The following is a 15,437-nucleotide window of genomic DNA, read 5'->3' as shown; positions in this document are numbered from 1 at the left end:
TCCTGTGATGGACTGGGCTGTATCCACCACTTTCTTTCCTGGGTATTGGTGCTACTAGGCTGTGATGTAACCAGTTAGGATACTCTCCACTGCGCATCTATAGAAGTTTGTCAACATTTTAGATGACATGCCCGGTCTACAAAACTTCTAAGAATGTAGAGGCACTTTGATGCCTTCTTTATAATGGTACTTACGTGCTGATCCTCTGAAAAGATGAAACAAAGGAATTTAAAGTTACCCACACCACCACCAATCCCCCAATGAGGATTGGCTCATGAACCTCTGTCTTCTTTCTCCTGTAGTCAATAATCAGCTCATTGGTTTTTGCTGACATTGAGTGAGAGGTGGTTGTTTCACCATTAGCATGGTCAAAAAGTCCCCCATTTTCATCTTCTTTCATTCTGGAGCTTCTGACATTGGCTCAGCCTGTATGTTTGGCAGAGTTTGGAGGATTTAACAAGCTATTGGAAATTTATTCAATTGCCTATTAAGAAGGGTCGTCCTAAATCTTTCTTTGATACTATTGACTCCAAAATATCTTCTTACTTGTGGCAGAACAAAAATCCTAGATTGGGCAAAACATACTTACAGAAGCCTAAGACGGAGGGCGGCTTGGCTCTATCAAACTTAAGATTTTATTATTGGGCAGTTAATATACCGTATTTAATATTCTGGACACAAGAATTGACTATAGCTGCTTGCCCACAATGGGTAAATTTGGAATGTAAATCTGTGCAAGATTTTTCACTGATTTCAATCTTAGGATCTTCACTTCCTTTTTCTTTATTCAAATTGAATAAACAGATCACTAATCCCTTAGTCAGATATACATTACGAATTTGGTTTCAATTTCGTAAATTTTTTGGTTTGAATAAATTTATTTTATCATGTCCTATAATATCTAACTATTTTTTTCGGCCTTCATCTATGGATCAAGCTTTTCTTTTATGGAAAACAAAAGGTACAACATGTTTTCGTGATCTGTTTCTGGATGATAACATTATGTCCTTTGAACAGCTATCTAATAAATATAATTTACCTAAAACCCATTTTTTTTAGATATTTACAAGTTAGAAATTTTTTGTATAATGAGTTACAGTCTTTTTCGAAAGAATGTCCATTGGACATTACAGAAAGAATTTTAGCCCTTAATCCTTATCAAAAGGGTTTAGTAGCCATCATTTATAAGATGATCATGAATTTACAGCCAGATGTATCAGAAAAAATTAAGAAGGAATGGCAAGAAGAGTTGCATTGTCCTATATCCACTGAGCAATGGGAAAAAATTTTATTATTGGTAAATTTGTCCTCTATTTGTGCTAAACATGCCCTAATACAATTTAAGGTTGTACATAGAGCTCATATGTCTAAGGATAAACTGGCTCGATTTTATTCTCATGTTAATTCAACCTGCGACAGATGTCATTCTGATGTTGCTTCATTGACTCATATGCTCTGGTCTTGTCCTTGTTTACAAAATTATTGGAAAGATATTTTCAGTATTATTTCAAGAGTTTTAAATATCAATTTTCAACCGCATCCTTTTACTGCAATTTTCGGTTTACCAATGATGGATAATAACCGTTTATCCGCTTCATTTCAACAAATGATTGCATTTGTTACATTAATGGCTAGAAGATGTATTTTATTGAATTAGAAAGAAATTAATCCTCCAACTGTATTTCAGTGGTTTTCTCAAACTATCTCTTGTTTGAGTTTAGAAAAAATTAGAAGCGTGGTTTTTGATTCTTCAGTTAAATTTGAAGAAACTTGGAGACCATTTATTCAACATTTTCATTTGAGTTAAATTGTCTTTTCCTAAACCTTTCTTTTATTATCCTTAATTATTTGGATGGAGGTTCGGAGTTATTGGCACTACTGTATGTATTTAACATTATATATTGGCCCATGTTGGTCAGTTTTTTTTCCCTCTTTTTTTGGGTTTTTTTTTCTTTTTTTTGTCTCTTTTACATAAATACTGTGAGTTTGGGAGGCCTTATATATTGATTATTATATATCTGATTGTTTATTTAAACTATTAATTATGTATTCTCAAACACTTTATTCATATTTCATCTGTTTTTCTTAAAATTAATAAAAAGATATTAAAAAAAGAAAGAGAAGGGTCGTAATGAAGTGAGACAAAATGTACAATGAAATCATGTAAGGTGAAGGTGTGCATGAGAGTCTACTGTCAACTAATATGATCCAATCCAGTTCTCTACAAATATCTGAAGCTCATTGGGTAACTTCAAGGTTGTTTAAATGCTGCAGAGGATTTAAGCTAATATTTTGGCAGGGGGATAGGAACCGGAATGTGGCTGAGGATGTGGCTTGTGGCAGTTGGTGTACATGTAGGTGCAGTGTAGTTAGACTGAGGAAGGATAGGTATGAATTGCAGTCAGTGGCATGAATTGAAGTTTAATATGGGAACAAAATTGAAAAGTATGATGAATGCAGGACTGAAGGTGTTATATTTGAATTCACGCAGTATATGGAATAAGGTAGAGGATGATCTTGTTGCAGTTAGACATTGGCAGGTATAATGTTGTGGGCATCAGTGTTGTAGCTAAAAGAAGATCATAGTTGGGAGCTTAACATCCATTGCATTGAAAACAATAGGGTGGGTGGCTCTGTTGGTAGAAAATGAAATCAAATTCTTTGAAAATTTCTAAGAATTTGATTTCATAGGATAGGAGGATATTGAATCTTTCTGGGTAGAGTTAAGAAATTGCATGATTAAAATGTCCTGATGGGTATTGTATGTAGGCCTTCAAACAGTAGCCAGGAAGTAGGATATAAATTACGATGGGAAATAGAAAAGGCTTGCCAAAAGGGCAATGTTATGGGGGATTTCAATATGCAGGTAGATTTGGAAAATCAGGTAGGTGCTGGATCCCAAGAGAGAATTTGTAGAATGTCTACGAGATTACTTTTTAGAGCAGCTTGTGGTTAAGCTCACTAGGAGAAAGTAATTCTGGATTGGGTGTTGTGTAATGAACCAAATTTGAATAAGGAGCTTAACGTAAAGGAACCCTTGGGATACAGTGATCCGAATGTGATAGAATTCACCCTGAAGTTTGAGAGGGAGAAGATAAGTCAAATGTATCAGTATTATAATAGAATAAAGGGAATTACAGAGGCATGAGAGAGGAACTGGCAAAGTTGATTGGAAGGGGACAGTAGCAGAGATGACAAGACAGCAATGGCTGGAGTTTCTGGGAGCAATTTGGAAAATGCAGAATAGATACATTCCAAAGATGAAGTATTCTAAAGCAGGATCAGTTATCCGTGGTTGACAAGGGAAGTCAAAGACAGCATAAAAGCAAAAGTGCGAGCATGTAACATAACTAAAATTTGTGGGAAGTGAGAGGATTGAGAAGCTTTTAAAAATCAGAAGAAGGCAATTAAAAAAAGCCATAAGGATAGAAAAGGTGAAGTATGAAGGTAAGCTAGACAATAATATAAAAAAACCGTGTTAAAAGTTTTTTCAGATATAAAGAGTAAAAGGGAGGTGTGAGTGGATGCTGGACTGCTGGAAAAATGCATCGATAGGATAGTAATAGGCAGACAAAGTTAAGTATTTTGTGTTAGTCTTCACTGTGGAAGATACTAACAATACACCTGAAATTCGAGAGTGTCGGGGCAGGAATGAGTGTAGTTGCTATTAATAAGGAAAAGGTGCTTGGGAAACTGAAAGGTCTGAAGGTAGATAAGTCACCTTGACCAGATAGACTACGCCACAGCATTCTGAAAGAGGTGCTGAAGAGATTGTGGAAGCGTTAGTAATGTTCCTTCAAGAACCACTGGAGGACTGGAAAATTGCAAATGTCACTCCACTCTTCTAAAAGGGAGAGAGCAGAAGAAAGGAAAATATAGGCCACACACTCAAAATGCTGGAGGAACGCAGTAGGTCAGGTAGCATCTATAGGGAGAAGTGCTGTCAATATTTCGGGCCGAGACCCTTCGTCAGGACTAGGAGTGAGGTTGGAATTGGAACAGGGTATGGTGAAATCAAGACGGTTGATGTCCCATTGGCAATTAGCAATAAAGAGATCCAGAGTGGGGTGTCCATGAAGAGGAGGAGGGTTGAAGATGGGAGAAGGGGTCATCGGTGGGGGTAGGAGAGTCCTTGCCAAAGAAGTAAGCTCGGAGATGGAGACGGCGGAAGAAGAATTCAGCATCATGGCGTATGCGGAATTTGCTGAGGTCTGGGTAAAGGGGGACAAAGGTGAGGCCCTTACTAAGGACAGAGCACTCTGCCTCAGAGAATTGAAGGTCAGAAGGAATGGTAAAGACACGGCACGGATGAGAGATGGGATCAGAGGTGGGAGGGAGGCTGGTGGTGTTGGTGGAGAGGGAAGGGTTGGGGTGAGAGGAAGATGGAGCCTTTGAGGGCCCAGGAGCTGATGATGAGATCTGAGGGAGAGGGGATGGCAGAGTAGTGGTGGGGGGAGGGGAGACGGGAGTCACAATTGCAGCATGTGAAGACCCGGCCTGGAGTTCAAGGCTGGAGTCACAGTCGGTGGTTGCGCAATCGCTTTGAAGCTGTCCATGGTTGTTGGAACCTGCATTGATGGTGCTGGAGTCCGGGTTGTGAATATGCCCTGGGTTGCTGGGGCAGCCGAGGTCGACGGCTAGGCCTGGGGCCGTGATACTAAGTCCATGCCTGCTAGTGGTAGAGCCAGCAGGCTCTGGGGTCTGCAGATGGAAGATCTTGCGATCCTTGCAGGACGTGATAAAGTCAAAGAAATGGTGATTGCATGCATGGATCCGACAGAGGATGAAATAACGGACAGGTCCATCGCAAATGGAGAAAATGGTGTCCCAGAGTCATGGATAGGATTGTGATAGGGACGCCAGGTACCTTCTCATGGTGGAGAGTGTCACCCTCAGAGCACGACGGGAGAAACAACGGGAGGCAGGGTCAATTAAATGTGTGTACCTGGGATCCTCAGAAGGTCCAAATTGAGAAGCTCGAAAACGGATCCTGAATCCAACTGGAGTCAGTTGGTGGTGGAGACACATTCCAAGGAAGGATGTATGGCTGTAATAGTGGGTCTGGGTCAGAATATGATCAAAAAGTTGAAGGGCCGAAGAAATTATAGATGGGCAACAGCAAGAGAGGGTTTCACTGAACTGGTGTCGAAGAGAAGATTTAAACTTGTTCAGTGTAGGCATCACTGACAGAGGCTTTGCAGTGGTGAATTTAAAAAGCAAACACGAGAAAATCTGCAGATGCTGAAAATTGAAGCAACACACACAAAATACTGGTGGAATGCAGCAGGCCAGGCAGCATCTATAGGGAGAAAGCGCTGTCGACGTTTCGGGCCGAGACACTTTGTCAGGACTATAAATATAGGCCAGTTAGCCTGACTTCAGTGGTTTGAAAGATGTTGGAGTCCATTATTAAGAATGAGGTTTTGGGTACTTGGAGATATGTGATAAATAGGCCAAAGTCAGCATGGTTTCCTTAAGTGGAAATCTTGCCTGACAAGTCTGCTGTAATTATTTGAGGAAATAACAGGTAGGATGGACAAAGTATTTAAGTCAATGAATGTTGAATTTTCAGAAGGCCTTTGACAAGGTGTCACACATGATACTGCTTAACAAAATAAAATCTCATGGTATTACAGAAAAGATACTAGCATGGATAGAAGGTTGGCTGACTGGCAAGATGCAAAGATTGGGACTAATGGTTGCCTTTTCTGGTTGGCTGCCAGTGACTGGCGGTGTTCCACAAGGGTTGGTACTTCTTCTTTTCATGTTCTATGTTAATGATTTGGATGACAGAATTGATAGTTTGTGGCCAAGTTTGAAGACAATACAAAGATAGATGGAGGAGCAGGAAGTGTTAGAGAAGCAGAGAGTTTGCAGGAGGACTTGGACAGATTGGGAGAATGGGAAAAGAAGTAGGTGGAATATTGTGTAGAGTAGTAGATGATCTAGTACTTTGGTGGCAGAAATAAAGGCATAGGCTATTTTCTAAATGGGGAGAAAATTCTAAAATCAGAGTTACAAAGGGGCTATTAGACCATAAGACATGGGGCAGAATTAGGCCATTTGGCCCATTGAGTCTGGTTCACCATTCAACCATAGCTGATCATTTTCCCCTCCTCAGTCCCAGGGAGTCCTTGAACAAGATTACCTAAAAGTTAAAAGGCTCTGGGCATGTACTGGAGTTTAGAATAATGAAGGGGGATTTCACTGTAACCTATTTAATATTGAAAGGCCTAGATAGAGTGGATGTGGAGAGAATGTTCCCTTTAGTGGGTAAGTCTAAGACCTGAGGGTACAGCTTCAAGATACCATTTAAAACAGAGATGAGGAGGAATTTCTTTAGCCAGAGGATGGTGAATCTGGAATTCATTGCCATGGATTTCTGTGGAGGCCAAGTTTTTGAGATTATTTAAAGTAGAGGTTGTTGGTCAGGGCACCAAAGGCAGGAAAGAAGTCAGGAGAATGGGGTTGAGAGAGAGAGAGAATAAATCAACCATGATGGAATGGTAGAGCAAACTTGATAGGCTGAATGGCCTAATTCTGCTCTTATAACTTATGGTCTTGCATAACCAATTCTACATTGCACATCTGGAAGACTGCCATGTTGAATGGAGAACATAGAATTGTACTATTCTCTGTAGAACAGTACCCCACAGGAGCAAGCCTGATAGCACACCATGTCTCTGCCACCCATGATGTCAGTCTAACTAATCCTGTCTACCTGCACATAGTCCATATCCCTCTATTCCTTGTTAAGCATTGCTATATCTTCTATAGCTTCTTTTGTCGTATATATTTTCTAGGCAACCACCACTCTGTGTTTAAAAAAAGAAAGTTGCCTTGCATCTTTCCTTTAAACTTTCCCCTTTTCATCTTAACCTTAGTCTTCTAGTGTTTTACATTTCCACCTTGGAATAATTACTCTATCTGTCCAATCTATGCCTCTCATAATCTTGTATGCTTGTATCGGTTCACCTCCATTGAACACAATTCAAGTTTGTCCGCCTGGTCTTTGTAACTAATATACTGAAATCTGCAAGAGAACCTGAAGGAATCTGAAGCCTCTCATCCTATAAGCAGCTCTTGCCATGAGTTCAATAAGTACTATCTTCTATACCTTCTCTCACTAGCGCAGCGTATAGGGAGTACAAACCTAGAGATCCTGCTTTGTAACTTAACTCCCTAAATTCCCTTTGCAAGGTTTCATCCTTCTTCCAGCCTGCATTGTTAGTACCAATAGAAACTGTGACTTCTAGTTGATCACACTCTCCTTTCAGAATAGTGGACCAAAATATCCTTGATCTCAGCACCAGGAAGGCAAAATATTGTCCTGGAACTTCGTTCACAGATATGGGAACAGCCATCTGTGTCCCTGACTTTAGAAGACCACTGTCAGTACAGAGTGCAATATACTTCATCCCTCCCAGAAGCACAACAGAACCAGTCTGGTATGGCTGCTGCGGTTGCTTTTCTCTGAGAAGCCATTCTCCACTTACAGTGTCCAAAACTATATTATTAGAGGGGGAATCATCACAGGGGTTCCAGAATTATCTTCTTTTACCTCTTTACAGTCACCCATCTAATGAACCTTTTTTTGTGAACACATTCTTGAAGCTTCCAGCCATAACACTTTGTACAACTTATATGCTACTCAGTTGATATAACTGCTGCTCCAAACAATCCACCCGCCCTGAGTAGAGGTGCTGCTGTGCAGACATAGTCACCAGAGGTACTTGATTTTGCCCACATCTCATAGAAAGAACATTCCACGTGACTCTATGCCATTACTACCCCTCTGGTAACTATTGGACTAGAAGAGAAAACATGTTAATACTACTTATCAGCATTACTGAAGTCCAACATTCCCCAAAGCTGCTGTTTAATCCCGATAGCAGAATTTTGACCTCCCACAAGATGTTGCTCCCCTTTTATTGCCAGTAGGGGAAAATTAATCTCTTACCTGGACCCCACTTTTTAAGTTGTCATTGCTGCTCCCCCTTTGTCTTCAACCTACCATTAGGGAAAACCTACTCTGACTACTTCTTTCCCAAGGAATGGACAAACTAATCTTTCCTTGTGAGAGAAGCTATGGCTTTTTTTTGTGATATTGTGACTGGTGATGTTGGTAGCATGCTCAAAAGACTAAGGAATTGAATGCTACTGTCATTTTCACAGTCACAGGCAAAATTAACAATCTTGTATATTGTAGTGGAGGTATATCTTGGTAGATAGAATATGAAGTAGTCTGTTGATTCCTAATATCAATTGTCTTATTGTATTTCAGCAGAAGATTTCCCAAGTTAAATCAAGATGTTTATATTGAACCCTCCTTCCAGTAAGTAAATCTTACCAATCACTAAAGTCTTTCACTTCTCCTCCTGGAACCACGGCCTTAATTTTATTAAAAATCTATTTTTTTAATCATTTTCATTTCAGCTGTCCAATGTTTTTATTTTGGAGAAATTTGTTCCATGTTTTGAATAGTAAATATTGTTTCCTGGTTTTAGAACATATATTAATACCTAATTTGCTGCATTGGTGGAGTACAGAGGAAAAAAAGGAACATGGTAATTCATTGAGTGTAATAATGCACAATATGATTATCTTTTTTATTCACTGCAGGGTGAAATCATCAAAATGTTATACATAGTTTCCTGAAGGATGCAAGTACAAGAACAGAATAACGGTCAAAATCTGGACCCAGACATGATTGGTTTAACCAAACACTGCCATGGTTAAGATTCTGTCCTTAATAGCTCCTTCTGCATAAAATAGTGGAGCCAAAGTCAAAAGGCTTTATTAAAAGTTTGTTTAGAATCAAATACACGAGTCACGTGGGATGAGTAAAACTCTAAAAGGAAAGGAGTATCTGGGGAGTGGGTGTTGGGAGTGCAGGGACAGGGTTGCCCATAACTCCTTAAGGGAAGTGACCCATGATATTATTAACCGGATTATCCTCTTAATTTTGAAGGGCAGTGCCATGTTCTGGGTGCCACATATTGCCAGATTCTGAGTCCTAGCTAATCTTGGGTCAAGAATTCAGAGCTCAACCAGGTCCTAAGGCTGGCAGTAACTATACTTTAAAATAATTGTTTTCAAGAGCTTGTTGCATACAGCCATTGTGAATCCCACTCCAGTGTCCCTCACAAATTTTATTTCTGATTGAGATTGTCATTTATGAGCTTCAGGGATTCTGAGAAGAAACTGATGTGAAATAGCTGCATCTGAAATTCTTCAAGGTGGCATAGGAGAAAATCATGACCAGGGGAAACTGGAAATGTTTTCCTGTCTGAATAGTTAGTCTTTTTTTTAAAAGATTTTTTTTTTGCTAGAGTGTTCTTGTATTTTCTGTGGAGTTCAATGTCAGGCCTCAAGAACAAATAGCCAGCAGATTCTCTTTGTTAGGTTAGGCAAATGGTCTATGACCTGAAAAGTCAATTCATTCCACAGATGCTTCCTGACCACTAGATGTTAGAAAAAATAGTGCCAGAGAGAGGCACCATTTTGCAGGTAGTAGGACACTTTTATACTTGAAGCATTTATAGAATTTTGAGTTTTTGTTTTAGATTTCTAGCAACAGAACATACATTGTTTTTCAGATCCTGTTTTATTGTTCCTAAATACATTGACAATTGTATTGCATTACAAGTCACGATGTGTGTTTGCCCTGTTGCTCACTTGTTAAGTAGAATCATTAGCTTTGGAGTTCTAAAGGCATTACAGTTTGGCACCACAGTGGTAAAAAGGACTTGTTCTTTATGTTGCTCAGTTCTGAGCTACTCTGGAAGTTACACAAGAACTGGGTGCATTTGGAAAAATACCTCGCATATTACAATTAAAATGATATATTAACATCTGCCATATTTGAGGTTGAGGTTCTATATCAGATGGGGAATTGTACAGATCTAATGTGTTGTATTCTATTAATGGAAGAGAATTATATTCAGAGCTACAAATTTGAATATCTGCTGTAAAGCATATTTTTGAATTTCCAGAGAAATCAATAGCAGTGCAGATATGTTGGCTGCACCAACATAAATTAACAAAGAACTGTGCAGAAAATCTTGAGGTGTACTGATGTGAGTAGCTGCTGTTTAGTTCTTAGTAGGGAAAAGGAATACGGGATGGGGTGAATTTCTAAAACTTAGCCTTGCCTTAAGATCTTACTACAATGAAATATTTCTTATGAATTATAAAATAGTTCAAACATGGGAATGAGCTGATGTTCTATGCTAATATTTTCCCCTAAGCTGTCTGACTTCCAAGGAAGTATAAGTGGATAATTGGATGATTAGGAATTAGATGTAAGATTGAGACTTGGATTTAAAATGATAGATTTTGGATCCAAGGTACAATAAATGGATTTTTATTTTTGAATGTTAATTGTGTTTTAATGTATGTCTCATTTTCAAGTATATACTTTGTACATTTTGGGTACAGAGTTCAAGTTATATAATATAGTTTCTACAAGCTAATGTCAAAATTAACAAAAATTTTGTAAACATTTTTAAGTATAATCTTAGTTTAGCTATTCCAAAGTACAAGTTTGGTTATTATACATCAATTATCAGAGAAATTGTTTGAATTGGTGGATAGTAATTTTTTTCTCTTTCTGGTTGTAAGTTTACTTCAAACAGTTAATGATAGTAACATTATACAATGAAGATTGCAAGCAAATGAGAGGCACTAATGCGTTAAATAGAATAAATACAGTGTTGATAACCTACATTATTAATACCAGCATTCCTACAATCATTGACTCAGTAATGTTTCAGAGGCATTTCTTAGCTTCTCCGTATTTTTTGAGGAAGTTTAGATGAAAGAAGTAGTGGGAAGAACATTGTTAGGGTAAACATTTGTTTTTAGCAGAAGGAGCTATAATGGTAATGATAAATACAAGTTGCGGGAAATCCAGAGCAACACACACAAAATGCTGGAGGAACTCAGCAGGTCAGGCAGTATCTATGGAAATGAATAAATAGTTAACATTTTGGGCCAAGAACCTTCTGAATCTTCACCATTATAATAATGGTAATGATTCAGTATTTCAATGATTCAATCCAAATGAAGGGTCTAGAACTCAAAACATTGTTTATTATCCTTCATAGATACTACCTATCCCACTGAGTTCTCCCAGCATTTTTGTGTTCCCCCAGATACCAACATTTGCAGTCACTTGTCTCTATGATTCAATTTTTATCTTGCTTAATTTTCATCATAACCAAAAGTATACTTTTATAATCTTGTGCAGGGATCCACAATTAGAGGAAATGTGAATAAATAGTAGGGTGAAATTCCAAAAAACGAGCACGGGTTACTTGATTAATTGATCATGTGGATGAAATTGGACAGCAAGTGCCTTTAGGGCTGGAAGGGCCTGTTGCTATGCTGCTGTTATATCACTAATATAAATAAATAAAATATTCACCCATATTGCCTGCTGGGTGTATGCAGAATCATAAAATTGCACCAGAAAAATTTATCTTCAAGGATGTACGTAAAAGAGCTCTTAAAATGTTTCTTTCATATGCACCTTGAAGCCAATACAAAGACAGTCAAACAAAAAATGAAAGTTATGATTTTTCAGCAAATTGATTTAAGGATTTGCTCTAAAAGAAATTGTGATATTACGTTTGTAGTTTGAATTCCATTGCAACAAACTGGAGATTTTTATTGAGTAGGTGCATACTGGTTCCCATTTAGCTTTTGATTAGGTTTTGCTCAGGTACAGTTTCATAAGAGTGAGTAAAAACAGCTTTTGCATTCATGCTATTTACAGCCTTGAGATCAACTGAAAACTACTTAATTGCTTTGAACATTCCTCTCTCTTGTTGATCCATTTCTTGAAGCAGAGCATCCAATTTGTGGACAATAAGCTCCCAGATACTCATAATAATGTTGACCAGTGATCTTATTTTTTATTGATAATTATTATTGATAACATGGGATAATATCCCTGTTGTTTCTTTAAATAATTTACAAGATTTTATATCTTCACCTGAGAGAGCTCTTTAGGTTTCTGATCATGCTGGAGAGTGTGCTTGTAATTGAAGTCATGTTCCTCTGAGGCTTTGTCCTCCATAGAGTTATGGAGCAATACAGCAGGGATAATCAAGAGGCCTATCTGGCTAGTTTCAGCCCATATCTCTCTAAGCCCTACCCTTCATGTATTTATCCAAGTGCTGCTTAAATAATAACCACTTCTTATGGCAGCTCATTCTATATCCTCACGCCCTCCCCCACCTTAAATTTATTTTTCTTTGATGTGAACTCTCCTACCCTGGGGAAAATACTACTTTCATCCATTTTATCTATGCCCTTCATGATTATAAGGCACTATAAGGTCACCCCTGTTCTACTACATTCCATAGGATAAAGACCCCACCTTTTCAGCCTCGCCCAATAGCTCAGGCCCTTTAGTCCTGCCAACATCCCAGTAAAAATTTTGTGTACTCTAATCAGTATTTCCTGTAAAGAGATGTCCAACAGTGCTCCAACTGTGGTCTCACAAATGCATTACTTCACATTTTTTATATCAATTGAAATCCATTGGCCTCTTCCCCAACTGATCACGATCACCTTATCATCTTTGATAACTCATAATTTTGTTTGATCTACGAATGTACTGATCAAGCCTTGTGCATTTGCATCCAAAGCATTTATATAAGTAATGAATAGGAAGGTCACAACAATAACCCTGGCAGGACACCACTGGCCTCCAATCTGAGAAAAACCCCATCCTTTGCCTCTTACCTCTGAGCCAATTTTGAATCCCTCTAACCAGCTCTCCCTGGGTTCCATAGGACCAAACCTTTCAAACGGCCTACCAGGCTGGTGCTTGTCAAAGGCCTTGCTAAAGTTAAGATAGACAACATCCATCATCTACCTTTAAAGGTCACAACTTCAAAAAACTGTAAAAAGTTTGTTAAGCATGACTCCCACACACAAAAGCAAGCTGATACTTAATCAGACTGTCTATCCAAATGTTGGCACATCCTATTGCTTATTATTTCTTGCAGTAACTTTCTCTACTTCTGATGTCAGGTTGATCAGCTTGTCTTTAGTATTGTTCTTAAACAATAGAGCAACATTAGCCACTTTCCAGTCTTTTGGAACTTCATCAGTGGCTAACAATGAAGCAAGAATCTGTACAGGCGGAGGTGGTTAACACAAATGACATATGTTTTGATGTACAGGTGATAAATAAGTTTGGATCTTGAATTGTGAAAATTATTACACTCCAACATTGTAGAAGTTATGCATTATTTTCTAATAGATTGACAGTGACTGATGAAAGTTTCCTCTCTATTATAAAATGGACAAACTAAAACAACTAGAAAAACAAAAGCACTTGCTATTGAGTATTCTCAAAATAAGACCATGTGCCATTTTCTATTTAAATGCATCTTTCTAGTGTGATGACTCTTCTATACATGTGTTGCAATTACAAAGTAGTTACTTGGAATTTCAGTGTTTCCTAAGCAAGCACTGAAAATAGCACCTTATGAACCTGGTAGCAAATAGGAATAATGGTGCTGATAGCTCCGGTCAAAGCCCTATCTGTTTGAAGATTGAACTTAGGCTCAACTGGGATCATGAGGTGGGCACCTATATTAATATTGTCATGAACTAATGCATTTATGCATAATGAATATGAAATAATCAGATGTTCTTCCCTCCCTGTATGCCGTTACTTCTGTGGACTCAGTTTTGATGTGCAGTTTCTTTCAGTTAGTTCCTGAATTCTAGCCACCCCTTTCATTCATCCTAAGTGGTTTATCATCTGCTGTACTTCATCTGTATAGTTTAGATGGTCCACCTGTTCTAAACACATCTTTCTGCATTAGGTCTTATTTTTGTCTGTGCCATGCCTATTCAAGTGTTTGTCCACATGTCTAGAGGATGTATTTGTTTCCTTTCACCACCATTACTGGCAGTGAGTTCCAGATTTCAATATTTTTTTCTGTATTAGAAAAACTCCCCTGCCCCCAAAGAACCCCTTAAAGCTCCTTCTCTCACCTTAAACCAATGCCCTCTTGTTTTTTATACTGCTACCATGGGAAAAAATATTCTGACAATCTGTAGTATCTGTACTATTATTTTATTTATTTAGTGATACAAGGCAGAGTAGGTCTTTCCAGCCCTTTAAGCCATGCTGCCCCACCAACCCCACAACCCTAACCTAATCATGGGACAATTTACTAATGATATACTAACCTACCTGCTATGTCTTTGGACTGTGGGAACTGTGCCAGAATTGAACTCTGAACTCAGGAATGTCTTGAGCATCACACTGACCGCCATGCTACCGTGATGTCCACAGGTAGTTCTGTAACAGATTACTTCTAAGTTTGATCACTCTTTTGCTGCTGGGAAAGGAGGGAAAATTAACACGGCTTATCCGATCTCTCTCTCCATAACTAAAGTTGTCCAATTCAGGCAATATCTTGGTATATCTCCACACTCTATCCTGCCTTCTGGACCTTTACTGACCCAAACTGCACAAAATACTCCCAAGTACACTCTGTGTTTTGTAATTTTTCAACATAACATTCCAATTTTATTCTATGCCCTAACTATGCAAGTAAGCATGCTTTGTGCTGCCTTCATTTTCTTTTCTATCTTCTGGAGGAGCATGGCAAATGAATCCTAAACCCTACTGTTCACCAATATTTTATATCCTGTATATCATTATATTCTTATTGGGTTTGTTTTTTTTTTAAATTTAAGTGCAATAGTGAACATTAGCCAGATCAGAAATATCCTATTTCACACCTCAAAATTCAGGGCTCAAACTTGTCAGGATTTAATTCCATTTGCCAACATTATGCCTGACTTTCCATCTAACCTATATCCTGCCAAAGCCTTAGACAACCATTTCTTACTGCAGGTCACAAATGCACATATAGCCTGTACATACAAATAAGTATTTGGAAAACAGATGTAATGGATGGGGATAGATTTACTGGCTGGTGCAGGGTTACATTTCTGCTGGGTGGGAAGGAGGTCATTTTGCATTGGATTCGTGCTTGTTTTGGATCTAATTAGCCAGCTTGCCTGAGATCCTATGTGCCTTAATATTCTGGACAGTCAGCCGTGTTAATACCATATAGATGGTGTCTACCACCCTGCCTTCATAAATTAGCTCAGTTACCTCCTCAAACTCAATCAAATTAGTGAAACAAAAATTTTCCCTGCATAAAGCTATGCCTTTCCAAATGAACAGAAATCCTATTTTTTCACCCCTTCTCTACCCCTCCCCACCCAACAAATGTGGCATCATTTTCCAGATTCTGATATTCCGTTTCATCCCCTCTCCCCCACCCACCTACCTTCCATTCTTACCTGGATTCGCCTATTACCTGGTAGCTTGTGCACCTCTCTGTCCCTCACCTATTTATTCTGGGTTGTGCTCTTTTCAGTCCCAGCCCTAATGA

General features: G+C 38.5%; 1 protein-coding gene across 7 annotated transcripts in view; it reads left to right on the top strand.

Annotated features, from left to right (window-relative positions):
• Window positions 1–15,437, top strand: part of tmem269 (transmembrane protein 269) — a 115,025-nt gene that overhangs the window by 24,350 nt on the left and 75,238 nt on the right. For 4 of the 7 annotated variants that reach the window (XM_059951682.1, XM_059951684.1, XM_059951686.1 and 1 more), the window contains one exon: window positions 8,285–8,335. The exons of 1 other annotated variant lie outside the window; for it this stretch is intronic. In XM_059951682.1, coding sequence (XP_059807665.1) covers window positions 8,311–8,335 — 25 coding nt within the window. In that variant the 5' untranslated portion in view covers window positions 8,285–8,310. The remainder of the gene's footprint in view (window positions 1–8,284; window positions 8,336–15,437) is intronic. 2 more of the 7 variants (XM_059951685.1, XM_059951688.1) reach the window with 1 other exon arrangement.

This window comes from Hypanus sabinus, chromosome 27 (assembly GCF_030144855.1).
Source record: "Hypanus sabinus isolate sHypSab1 chromosome 27, sHypSab1.hap1, whole genome shotgun sequence".
In the NCBI taxonomy this organism is placed as follows: domain Eukaryota; kingdom Metazoa; phylum Chordata; class Chondrichthyes; order Myliobatiformes; family Dasyatidae; genus Hypanus; species Hypanus sabinus.
Note: the sequence above shows the minus strand (reverse complement) of the source record. Positions and strands in the feature narration are given on the sequence as shown.